The sequence below is a fragment of the Taudactylus pleione genome, unplaced genomic scaffold, assembly GCF_031769625.1.
Source record: "Taudactylus pleione unplaced genomic scaffold, aTauple2 ptg000502l, whole genome shotgun sequence".
Taxonomy (NCBI): domain Eukaryota; kingdom Metazoa; phylum Chordata; class Amphibia; order Anura; family Myobatrachidae; genus Taudactylus; species Taudactylus pleione.
The window spans coordinates 4,549,301-4,562,720 of record NW_028284904.1 but is presented as its reverse complement, the minus strand read 5'-3'; the positions used below and the strand labels follow the sequence as shown (position 1 = coordinate 4,562,720).

Sequence of the window (13,420 nt, the reverse complement as noted above, 5' to 3'; positions counted from 1 at the left end):
AACCATAAGAGCCAGCCACCTCTGTTTCACTGTGTTCACTCTTGAAGGGAGTAGCTGAGAACTAGGAGTGCTCCCCATCTCGGTCTATGGTGGTCTTCCTCCACACAGATCCCCTAAGATCTCAGCCTAAGATAACTGCCCTTGTAAGATTCTGACCCTTTATCATTTTCTTTTATTTGAAATCATTCTGTGCATTTATATCTGTATGCCTTGTTTATTTACCTGTTTTTCCTTGTAATTTAATCCTGGAGATATTTTATCAATAAATATTAAAATTTATCAGCATTATCTCTATGCTCTAATGAATTCACATGCCTGGAGAGGACCATGCTACATTTGTGTAATAATTGTGAATTTAAGTGTGATTTAAGTGTCTGGCGAACGCAAGAGCGCTACTCTAATACTCTTCATGGTGGCAGCTTTAGTAAAACCCACGTCACAACCGCCCATCTGTGTCAGGTTGGCGTATCTGAGCGCAGGCTGGGGTGCGGTGTCGTGACAATCTATATAAAAGCTTTGGCAGTAACTACGATTCCTGCCCTAGTCCACACACTATACACAAGACTTTAATACAGTTCCACCTTGTGGCTATTATTATCCTTTATTTATATGGCGCCACAAGTCTTCCGTAGCGCCTTATAAAGTACATAAACAAATAAGTGAACAAGAAACCAGTGACTTATAGTACAATACAATACAAGGACATCTTTTGTGCACATTGCTGCAATAGCAATCGTAACACTCAAAATAAACAGCAGGGAGTCAGCAATAAAGTGTTAGGTGCCCTTGTGGGGAGTAAGAAATAGAAGTATAGTATAAGGAGAAGCACAAGAGGGAAGATGGCTCTGCTCGTGAGAGCTTACATTCTAAAGGGGAGGGGCAGACAAAGAGGCATGACACAGATGGGCTAGACAGGGAGGAAAGAGCATGTAGTAGTGGGTTAGGATGAGAGCTGATAGGCCTTGATGAAGTAGTGGGTCTTGAGAGCCCATTTGAAGATTAGTAGAGAGGTAGAGCATATGATCGAGAGGGGGAGAGTTCCAAAGGTAAGGAGCAGCACGGGTAAAATCTTGGAGCCGGGATTGGGAGGAAGCAATCAGTTGGCAGGAGAGGCAGCGTGCATTTGTTGAGCGAAGTGGACGGGCGGGAGTGTGAAGAGAGTTGAGAGCAGAGATGTATATGGGAGACGACTGGGTGAGGGCTTTGTAGGTTAGTGTAAGAACCTTGAATTGAGTTCGGAAGGGGAAGGGGAGCCAGTGTAGGGCTTGTAGGAGAGGGGAGACAGATGTAGTATGTTTGGAGAGGAATATGAGCAGAGCAGCAGCATTGAGGACAGATTGGAGTGGAGAGAAGTGGGAGTCGGGGAGGCCAGATAGGAGGAGGTTACAGTAGTCCAATCTGAAGATAACCAGTGAGTATGAGAGTTTTAGTAGCATACCCAGAATTATTGTTTATTTATGGCGTGGGTGGGGTGTTTAGTCCAGATGTTGCTGGCCCCCATCTTTCTCCCACAATTCAGATATGCAGATAGATACAATGTTCCTTTATATAGCGCCAAAATATAACTCAACACTGCTTTTACAGAGGTTTTCCTATTTAATTCATAGACATAACTGTATGCCCCAGAGAGTTTTATGACAACCATATAAACAGCACATCGATCCTGGCTGTATGAAGGAAAGGCTTGGAGAGTGCAGTATATCTACACTATTTTGCACTGGGCTAATAGACAAAACTAAGTAGACAATCCCAGCAATAGGCAAACAGATTGAGGATGGTTACCTGACAGCACAAATGGTTAGTGGGTATAAAATCTAATAACATAAGATTGATTTCATGGGGTTCATCTGAACAAAATCTATGCTTGAGATCAAAGCTGTTTCATCAGTAGGTAAGGTTGGATCAAATGAGGAAAACAAAGAGAGGCGACCCGTTATAAAATGACATATGCGTCGCCCACGCTTGCATCCTGGGCAAGTGTAATAACCCTTAGTATTTTCATACCAGGATATCCTGAAAACATGCACAAGTAATGACCACTCAGTGCCGCATTCCTTGCCGAAACAATGCACCTTAATACAGACACAGTTTTTGTGCCTGTGGTTATGTCACATCGGCCCCATCACTAGTGATCGGTCACCTTTACGGAGGAGAGTGCCACGGGCAGACACAAGTGCAGTCAGTCCCATAGGAATTCAGTGGTCATAACTGATACAATTATACAAGGGCAGTCCTAGCATAAGAAAAAGAAAAATACCTTTTTAAACTGTATAGACTGTAACGTAATAATAAAAAGTTAGCAAAATATATCATAGACATATATAATAAAATTCTGCATATGCAATAGACTTTGTGAAGATCATAAACAAATCGCCAAAGTACCAAGCTGCAACCCAAATGCTCATTTGCAACATCGCAAACCTGTTCTTGCTAGTCTTGCTTTGGAGCACATAGTGTGCCAAGGGCATGGCATCTTCAGGGGTCTACAATGGTCAATAGGAGGATCAAAAGGCCATCCCTTGCCCAGTATGACTTAGGCATCCATAGCTGTACTAAAGAGCAGATATTACATTTCATTTATTCAGAATGGGATGATCTGGAACGAGCCAGACCATAGAAGGTGTATTTACGGGAGGTCATTCCCTGATTTGTGAGAGGCTGCACCAACTTTTCCTTCCCACAAGAGGCCTTGAATTCATCGACACCGATTGGGTCCCAGAGATCGTGACTCATCTCAAAACCTTTCACGGTACACTCCGCATTTCAAGGTACATCACTTCAGCCAATGGTTAAAAAAAAAAATTATTCAAACCTACAGTACCAAAGTAACACATGTACTAAAGACAGTCCTGGTGTTCTAGATTCTCATGACTAATGTAAGATACATGTAAGGGAAAACCAAAAAGTCAGTGGAGGAACTACAGCCAATGCTAGTCTACTCTTCCAGTTACGGGGCTGCAGTTTGTATGTTTCAGCCCCTGAGCATTCTCAGGGGAGTGCAGTAAAGCCCAACATTAGAGTCGTACATCGGAGCAACCGCTATCGATGATCAATTATTTCTAACCATTGACAGAAAAGCATCTATGGTTGTTCCACAGATGGTTTACACCACGCATTCATAGTGGACAGGAGTCCAAGGCCACGCATGAGCGAATACGCAAAAGTAACGCTGTGAAGCATCGGGGCCCTTCCACCAATGGTGGAAGGGCCGCAAACCATCGATGGTTGAGGGCTTACCTTGTTACCTTGCCTCATACTGTGCATTTCACTGAGCATGTGCCAGCCCCTTCTCCGATGCCATACTCGCCCATCATCACCCCTACCCGTCTTAGTGAAATGACAGGAGAAATACTGAAACATTTTAATGGACAATGGAGGACAATCTTGATGGACAACTATGGTGAATGTTACATTTTCTGGTACTCCCATTTTGTGCATTCTCTGGAGCATCCTCCAACCTGCCAATCGAGCTGCATATTGCTTATACAATCTATTTCCAAACACGTGAAGTGGGCGTCCACCTTCAAATGTACTGGTCAAAAGTAGCTGAACCTGTGCACATAAAGCAGATTTTGCGGTTGGCTCTGGGCTCTGTTTTTTGGTGCAAAGCATGATGGTTCTCAAAAAGTTCACTAATGTAGTATGTTTTATTGACTCTTTTGGTTTGTATATTTAAATAGTAAGCAACAAGCAGCTTTTAAATCCACGTCCACTTTCTCCAACCCACCCTTTCCCTCGTTAAATCGATCCACTTTGCATTGTGTCTTAAATACTTCTTGACAACTCAAGAGCCTCAACGTTCCATCAGAGAAAAAAAATAATTCACAGTCAAACATCTTCACCGTTCAAGAAAAAGTAATTTAAATAAATAAACAGCTATCTTTTAGGCAGCAGGATAATAGATATTTGATGTCAAAAGCCAACGACTAAATTGCTGTCAATTTCTGCCACGTTTTGGATGGTGTGTCGGGAGCCAAAAGTGCATTGAACATGGCCTTCCAAGTGGGTAAGAGGATTACACTGACCTCCGAAGCATTTCAAGCCCTATTTCCACCATCCCAACAGCCTGGCGCTATCTGCAAATGTATTCAGAGCAGACAAGTAAATGCTACCACATTATAAATCTGCAGGCAAAAGGATTTTCTAGATATTGCCATAGCGACTTAAATATCAGGATAAAAGGGGTTCAGTGCTGCACTGTCATTCTGCTGACAAATGTGTTTTGCTCCAGCGTTACAAGTAAATGAAATAAGTTGCAATGTAAAGCATGCCAGTTCCCTGGTTCCTAATCTTTTCTCTGTACCTTGACACTGTATTTTTTTTACATCACAGCACCAGGGGAGGGTTTGAATCGCGAACGGCATGAGAATTAATGACTTGAGCCTCACAACAATAGAGAAGTAAAGGAAGCCACTTAACCAGCCTCAATCGATATGATAGCCAGGACAGCAAAACTAAAGCACATTTGCATTTTCACTTAACAAAGCCAGGAAGCAATTAGGCATGCAGGAGGATTCATACACAAGTGCAGCGTCCCTTTAAGACAGAAATTTATGTACCTTTTTGTTTAAAAATAAATAATAAAACAAAAACATTAAATAGACAGAATTTGGTCTTTGAGCATTGGGCAGACTGCATTACACCAGGTAATTCAATAACGACTGAATATTAACAGAACAAGTGTTTCGGTAACAGTAATGGTGCATACACACGGTCAGATATTTCCTTCAGATATGAACGATAACGATTTAAAAATCGTTCAATCGTTCATATCTGAAGGAAAATCTGACATATCTGACATACCTGAACAATGGACGATCAACGATGCGCGTTCCCGTTTGTCAGATAACGATATCTGACATCTGATGTGTTTGCAGTCAGACTTGGACGATTCCATTCATTTTAATGCAGTCAAAAATCGTTCAAATCGTTCATCTGACAAATCTGACCGTGTGTATGCTCCATAAAGCTGCATACACACACACAACGATTGAGTTAATGAATGATTTTAGTAAACGATTTTCTACCTTGAAAAACTTACCTAAAATCGTTTATTAAAGTTGTTCATTTACTGTGTTCATTGAAATGTAATGAACGATTTTTATGAACTACAAACGATTTTTGCATATTAACTTAATGAAAATCGTTGAGTTGACAAGTCTGACTGAACTACAAACGTGAACGCGCATGAACAATAATCGTTCATCGTTTGACTCAGAAAGTGAACGATTTTTTCAAATGATTATCGCTAAACGATATTGTTTAACGATAATCGTTCAAAAAATCGTTGTGTGTGTATGCACCTTAACTGTTAACAAACTTTCTTAAAAAGGTTAATGTACCTGACAGCTATTGTACAGTATCAAGGGAAATTGGAAGGGTGAGGTTTATATACAAGCAAAGCCAGCTTCCACTTTAATCAGATGGCCCGTTTAATGAGATGGCCCACTTCCCAGGGCTAGTGACTGTCAAAAACAGCAATCAGGAGTTTTGCAGTAGAAGAAAGGAAAGTCCTTTAATAATAGCCTTACCATACTACCCCTATATACCGGGACACTCATGAATTACATAGGTTCTGTGACTGGCTGACTTCAAGTCTGCATTTCATCTGGTTTTAATAAGCCATAGAACCTGTGTAATTCACGAGTGTTCCGGTTTAAAGGGGTAGTATGGTAAGGCTATTTAATAAATTTTCAATCCAAAAACATAATTCACACATCATCCCTGTTCTTCAACGAGACACATGGATTAAGCAGTTATTGTTGCAACATTTAAACCACCTTAACTCATAAATCAGCACCAGGTCAATACATTGGTTTCACATGGTTTCCAGTGACGTGACTTTAGATAAATTGCAACACAACTCGCAATCCAGAAATTGCAATCACGTCTATTCCCAAACACCTATAAAATCTCATGATGCTTTAATCCCAGTATTACGATGGGAAACAGTCGGGAAGCTGGCGGACACAATGCTGACCGCTGACTTCCCAACTGCTAAATCCCGGCAAGGGTTAAATGACAGGCATCGAAATAATTTTACCTACGCCGGGAGACCAACGCCCGGCATCCCGATCGAAGAGATGCCGGGCGCCGGGCGTGGACAGTCGCGGGGGAGGGGGGGGTAGGGTTAGGTTTAGGGCTCTCGGGGGGGATTTAGGTTTAGGCACTTCCCGGGAGGTTAGAGTCAGGCTAGGGGAAGGGGGGGTTAGAGTTAGGCACCCCCCCTGGGGGACTTAGGTTTAGGCGGCGGGGAAGGGGGTTTAGGTTTAGGCACTTGGGGGGGATGTTAGGGTTAGGTACCCCTAAGGGAGGGTTACGGTTAGGAGGTAGAATAGGTTAGTTTATACTTACCTTCCGACGTTCGGGTTTTCCACCTGTGTCGGGCTGCCATGCGGCCAGCTGTAAATCATACCGAACCCGTTAGGACATGTCAAACTGTTGAACATTACTGACACATGGTAAGAGCCCGGGGTTAGGGCATCACAACTGACCCAGCAGATGTTAAAGACATTTTGTAATTTTTCTGCTCTTCTTATTCTTACAAGGGAAAACCATAACTGACTGTATAAATAATTTAGCATGGCTTGCTCTTTATTATACCCATACCCAGCCCCCTAATTCCTGATCACACCACAAAAGAACTAATGAGGAGAAATAGAAAAAGTTTATACTGCCCCATGAGGAAGCCTCTGCTCTTATTTAATCAGGGAACATTAAAAGTGCCAGAATTTAATTAAAAACTATAACAGAACAGACCATAGGACCAAATCCCAGGTGTAGGCTGAGAAATGTGAAAAATGGAAAGGGATTTTCTTAAATTGGAAATACACGTTAAATTCACTTTAGTATTTCAAGCACCTTTTAAATTACAATATGGTATCTTCGTGTCATTCTAATGGCACCTATAAGAAGTCATTAAAAAAAAAATAGTTGCAAAATATTTATGTTTTCAAATGAAAAGATGAAAATAGGTTTCTGAGGCTTGAGGTAGATTTACTGTACTAACCTGCGGTTTATCGGCGGCTGTGACCGATGGATTGAAAGCAGCAACAGAAATGCTGAAAACCAAGCTGGTTTAGCATTTATTTCTGTTGCCAGTTTAAAGCCATCGGTCAAAGCCGCCAAACATCGGTGGCTTTGACAAACCGTGGGTTAGTCAATCTACCACTTGGACGACATTTACAGGAAGCCTGTCTGTGCTCACTTGGTGTAATTATGCCTCCAGTTGAAGAAAAACATTGACATTGAGGGATATCATTGATGGTAGGAAAACGTTGGCTCCAAACCATCGATGGTTAGGGGAGCGCACAAAACAAGAGCATCAAACAGCGACCTCTGTCCTTTGAAAAACATTAATGTTCGATGTCCATCCCTAGCCAGCAGTGGAGAGGGCACGGCTTGGCTGATTGATCAGCAGCTGTTTCTTCTTAATTAAAATCCCGGGTTACCGTGGTGACTTCTTTAAACATTTACAAGGTTTAATTTTGACTCAATTTTCCCCAGTATCTATATAATCAATACATGTCCTTGTAACATGTTGCTTCAAATTAGTACTTTACAAATAGCAGTAATTTAAATAATTAGTACATTTAATACCAGCTTTATCTTCCAGAAAGAAAGGGAACACGCAGTGTTCACTGATCACTAGATCTAAGTGCCGATAGCAAATTGATTATGATGTCAGCGGAATCCCTGAAGGAAATAGAAAGTATGTTTCCAGTTTAAAAGTCATCATTAAATCTGGCGTTCCGCATTCATTTATCATCTTGGGAATCCCATCTCTGAAGAGGCTACAATTAATATTCTGTCCCGTCTATTCTTAAATACTGATTATTGGAACAAGAGCACCTTGACTTATGACATCTATTTATCATAGGTGACTTATTGTGGCACTGCAGAACTCTGTACAGTGCAGTATACAGAGATGAAACCACGCAGCTTTGACTCTGGGCCTACAGTGGATTAGGCTTAGATAGGAGAGTATGTGAGATTGCAAAATCAGCGATAACTAGAAGTGTAAATGATACGAATGTTAATCATTGTATTCAGGGCCTTCTCCCTAAACAGTGACAACAAATCTCTATAACTCCTAACATTTAACATTTTATTATAAAGAGAACACTTAAACTTCTGAAACGGTGTCCTAAGGCCATGACCACGTTACAAATTGGGTACGGGATCCAAGCGGTTGTGATGCCAGTGGTCAGAATACCGACAGCGGCAGCCCGACAGTATCCATTCCTGACCCGAGCCCCTAACCCTCCCCTCCCACAGCCTAACTCTAACCCTCTGCCTAGTGCCTAACCTTAACCCTCCCCTCCCACAGCCTAACCCCAACTCTTCCCCTAGTGCCTAACCCTCCCACAGCCTAACCCTAACCCTCCCACAGCCTAACCCTACCCTAGTGCCTAACTTTAACCCTCCCCTCTCACAGCCTAACCATAACCCTCCCACTAGTGCCTAACCTTAACCCTCCCCTCCCACAGCCTAACCCTCCCCTCCCATAGCCTAAGCCTAACCCTCCCACAGCCTAACCCTCCTCCTAGTGCCTAACCCTAACCCTCCCCTCCCACAGCCTAACCCTAACCCTCCCCTCCCACAGCCTAACCCTAACCCTCCCACAGCCTAACCCTCCCCTCCCATAGCCTAACCCTAACCCTCCCACAGCCTAACCCTCCACTCCCAGAGCCTAACCCTAACCCACCCCCTAGTGCATAACCTTAACCCTTCCCACAGCCTAACCCTCCCCTCCCACAGCTTAACCCTAACCCTCCTCTCCCACAGCCTAAGCCTAACCCTCCCCCTAGTGCCTAACTCTAACTCTCCCCCTAACCCTAATACTTACCATTGAGATTTCAGCAGTCGGGATTCTGATGGCAGCATCCCGATCGCCGGGATGCCGACTACACCCCCACTTTACATTAAGAGCCTCCCATTTTGGGGTTGATAAATTCAAACTATTTCCAGCTGCTATAATATATATATATATATAAAACAAGATACAAAGAATCTGTAAAAAGAGTTTTGTATCAATATTTATAAAATAGAATAATTGCGCCAAAGGAATAATTAACACTGTGAAGGTAAAATCTCAAATGGTAATGATGTATCCCGGTGTTTCAGCAAATATAGGCCATGCACACCCCTCTCCCATATAAGCCAAATAGTATCACGCCTAGAACAATATGTTGACATGAGCCACATTTCGCCAGCAGAATTAGGCCTCAGGTCTTTCCAGCCCTACTCCCACCTAGAGGTCACGTCACATTTTGCACAAATAGAAATTTGCAGAGGAACAGGTACAGTGGTTCTGGCTTTCACGTGGCCGTTCTGCACATTGGGCCTGATTCAGAGATAGACTGTTCTGCTACAGCTGCTGCGTCTTTGTACTCTGCGGCTGGGTGATAATATGCTAATGCCTTGTGCAAACAGACGCCTCCTGACATCCGCTGCATTGGATTATCTGAGTAACTCTGAGGTTACTGAGGATGGCCAGTATTTTCACGCTGCCATGGCCAGTGAAGCTGCGTCAGAAGACACAGACACTGGCCTTGGCGCACCCAAAAAACGGGGATGACACGCCCCCATTTTCGAGAATGCAGCCTGGTGCCGCCCAGTCCACACCCCCAAACGGCTGCAGCATGTCAATCAGAGCATCTCGCAGAATCTGCGAAGATCTTACACCATCGGATATGTGTGTAAGTCATGGGGGTTGGCGTAGATCTTGGAATTAGGCCCTATATTTGTAAATTCACAATTCACCAACATGAATGGTGTCGGAATACAGCTGAAACAATGAAGGTCTAATCATTCTGTGGTATAGTTAATGTAGGACTTGGAATACTTAGGGCGGAATTTACCTGGCGAAACATTTTCATCTAATGCAACAAATATTTGTAGGAACAGTTTTGAAAACTTTGCTCGTTAGAAACGACCTCATGAAAGCTTTTGTGTAAGTGCAACTGGGAAAACGTTTTAGGCTCAATTCCTGTTATTAGCTCTAGAAAACTTCCGATAACTGCAATCAGAGGTCTGCAACAGGTGGGAAAATATTGAGTGGCTGAGTTTTATTCCATTCATTTAATGCATTTAGCAAACAGTCTTGTTATAGAAGCAAGCTGTACTTGTTGGAAAACTGAGGATCTATTGTGGTTATACAGTCCAAGAGTGGAGGAGGTTTACGTCCTTCTCCTAAAGACTGTGGGCCCTATGCCCAGTTGGACGCTAACTGTCGAGGTTTGCGTAGCTGAGCATTTATTTGCTTCTGCGCATGAGCAAATTGTTCCGGAAACTCCAACGGCGCATGCGTTACCCTGAGTGTATGCAGAAACACGCTGTTGCGTACGGAGCCACAGGTAATTGAAATGGCAAGGCGATACTATGGGCATTCCTGGGGGGGAAGGCCTGAAGTGAGCGCAGAAAAATCCGTAGCGTTGGCCTGTTATGAGAGTCTTGTGGGAGTGTCTCTGCAAGCGGGCTGCGTTCTCAGATGAACCGCCGCTTCCACAGAGGCCATGTTCAGGCGGAGACACTGCACCTGCCATAGATGGTGGCGTGTTCACAACCACCAGCGAATTAGTAAATACGCTACTATACCTGGCAACATTATGGGGCAAAAGCAGAGTTGAATGCAAGTTGATTGTAATTGCTCCCACATAGTGTGCAGTGAACTATATAAGTATTGTCGCCTGTATGCGGAGCTCAGAGCCGTAATTATACTTTTTGGTGCCCTGTGCCGGAATGAGCATTGGCACCTCCCCCTATTTTTCAAATTGGGACAAAACGCACCCGAAAAAGGGGCATGGTCTCATGGGGAAGGGTCAGCGAAAAGATGGGGAGGCCAGGAGATGCTGGGGATAAAATAAGAAGAAGCTACAAGTGAGAATGATTATAAACAGGAAATTTAAAGGCTCGAACAGCGCCCCCTGCCCTGCGGTGCCCTGTGCGGTGGCACAGGTCGCACTACTGCTTACTGCGCCACATTGCCCGTAGTGTATATACACTTTGCCACAAAGTATGCACAACGCAAGATACACTCAGCAAGTGCACTTTTTATTATCATTTTACATTAATATTTAAAACTATTTGGTCACACCAAGCAGGCTGCTCCAAGGTGGCGGTGCAACATTGCGATCCGCATTGTGAACTGAAAGACAAGCCAGAAGTCGCAATCAAAGACACCAGGCAAATTTTACCCAGAGGTGGGTTTTCAAGGCCATTAACTGTATACATTTTTTTTTACAATGGGTTTACAAAAGCAAATAATAATTCAATTAAAATGTGAAACCAGCTGTGTTTTGCATTTAAGGTTATTGCCTTTGTAAATTCTGCTGACACACTGGGGCTTTGAAAATCCACTGCTTAGCAAATTTAGCCATTTGTGACTTCTGATTGGTCCTCCCATGTAGATGATGCCCCCCACACAGACATTTAAATGTGATTGCCACTTTAGATAGTGATGCAGCTTTAAGTTTGTTTCTTTGTCTATTGGAGACATATGCACATTGGTGGGGGGGGTAATAAATAAAAGTAATTGCAAAATTACATTTCCATTTTGAGTACACAGGATGTTACATACTAGTGTGTCCTCAGTATACACAATATTTCAGGACAGTGTTTTTATAGATGGGTGACAGGTTCACTTTAAAATATGTTTCAGAGATAAAATATATAATATATATATATATATACACAAACACATTTAAACGGCGGCCTGTTATTCACCCATTTCCCACCACTCTCAGTGCAACTGAATCTTATAAATAATTTGCTGTCGCTTTAAATATAAGGTCAGAGCTGCTTAAAGCTGCTGCTCATTGTGGCTTATTCCAACCTGTAGGTGTATGCAAATCCCCACCTGCGCAACACACAGGCTAAGCTAAACAAACCAAACATCACTAGGATTCTACCAGAGGCAAGCAGCCCTGTGCTTCCCCTGCTGCTGTGAAACCACAGCCATGCTGAGACCTGTAGTCCCACAGTAGCTGGAAAGCCACAGGTTGCTTATACTGGGATTATAGTCAGATGCCTTCAGGCTTTGCTATACTGTGTGACCCCGAGTTACACTTGACACACATAGAAGATTCAGGCTGAGCACCAATACTACCATGATTGCAATATGCTACAGCTGGTAAATGGGACTTGGTTTTGCATTCCCACACAGTGACAGATCTCCCTTGTAGATCCTGATTGCCAGCATCCTGTAAGAAAGCTCCAGGGATAGAAGTAACACACCTGCTGCTGCTCTATAGATAAACCAGCACTAGAGATAACCATGTCCCTTCTGCCTGGACATAGGCAGCTGTTCATCAGTCCGCACACTGTGCGTCCTCACTTCTGTCTAAACTTTCCCAGCCAGCTGTGTGGGTGCCTGGACACCCCCTAATATTGGTGCTGCCCCTATACATATCCATGCATGCCATTTTCAGTTATAAGAAGGCGGGGAGGGCAATCATTTTGGAAAGTTGGCTCCGATGTTCCCAGCGCAAGGCTGGTGGAGGAAAATGCATTTCACATGCAGATTATTACCCTGCAGGGCGCCCAATGCTCAACAAGCCAAATGATAACTGCCGGCGAGATCAAAGGTGATCACTGTCATCAGTGATACAATGTAATCCATGAGCGTTCTTAAAGGGACACTGCAAGGGGGGGGGGAGGGGAGGGGGTTCTTCTACTTACCAGTGAGTTGGTCGTAGGAGCCATCCAGGTCCCTTGAATCAGACAGGTTGGATTTCCTACCTTTACCCCTCATCTTGAGACAGAGGTGTATGTGCAGGGCTGCCAGTGGGGACCGTCCTTCACCTCCCAACCCCTTAAAAATCCTCAGGTTCTTCAGCTCTATAACAGCCAGAAAGAGAGATCCTCTGCCCAATAAATCCTGTAAAATTCCCAAAGCCAGGATAAGACCAGGAGATAGTGTCAGGGTGGGGGGTAAATATTCCTTCTTCAGACTGATGCCCGTTCCTGCATGTGATCTTGGCTGCCTTAGTAATCCCTCAGTAGGGCTATGCACTGTGCAGGTTCCTATCCTCCTGTTGTATATGATCCTTTTTTTTTTTATTCCGGGATCTGCTGTGGTCCAGGGATGGGGGCGGAGAGAGGAGCTGGGGAGGGGGGCTTGCTCAGTCCCCTTCCTTAATAATTTCCCCAGCCATAAAAAGCTGCTCTCCCCCCTCCTGCTGTTAATCCCCTGTGCAAGTCTCTGCCTCTGTCAATCTCCTACCTCTTATTCCTCCCCATGTGATTAATAGAAAGGCATGGTGCTCTCATAGGCTCGGTGATCGGGGCTTTGGGGGGTGCGGAGTTGCTGCTTCCAGTCTTGGTTTTTATTTTCCCTGCTTCTCCCTTGCAGGGTCTTGGAGTAACTTTGATAATTCCTGTATCAGGCTGCTGTAATTGTCACTGCTTACCAGCGTGG

At 43.8% G+C, this 13,420-nt stretch overlaps 1 protein-coding gene across 2 annotated transcripts in view; it reads right to left on the bottom strand.

The window, feature by feature from the left end:
* Positions 1-13,202, bottom strand: part of KCNIP2 (potassium voltage-gated channel interacting protein 2) — a 507,168-nt gene extending 493,966 nt beyond the window's left edge. The window contains exon 1 of one of the 2 annotated variants that reach the window (XM_088449952.1): positions 12,682-13,202. In XM_088449952.1, the coding sequence (XP_088306078.1) occupies positions 12,682-12,754 (73 nt within the window). In that variant the 5' untranslated portion in view covers positions 12,755-13,202. The remainder of the gene's footprint in view (positions 1-12,681) is intronic. The other variant, XM_088449951.1, reaches the window with a different exon arrangement.
* Between the last annotated feature and the right edge of the window lie 218 nt (positions 13,203-13,420).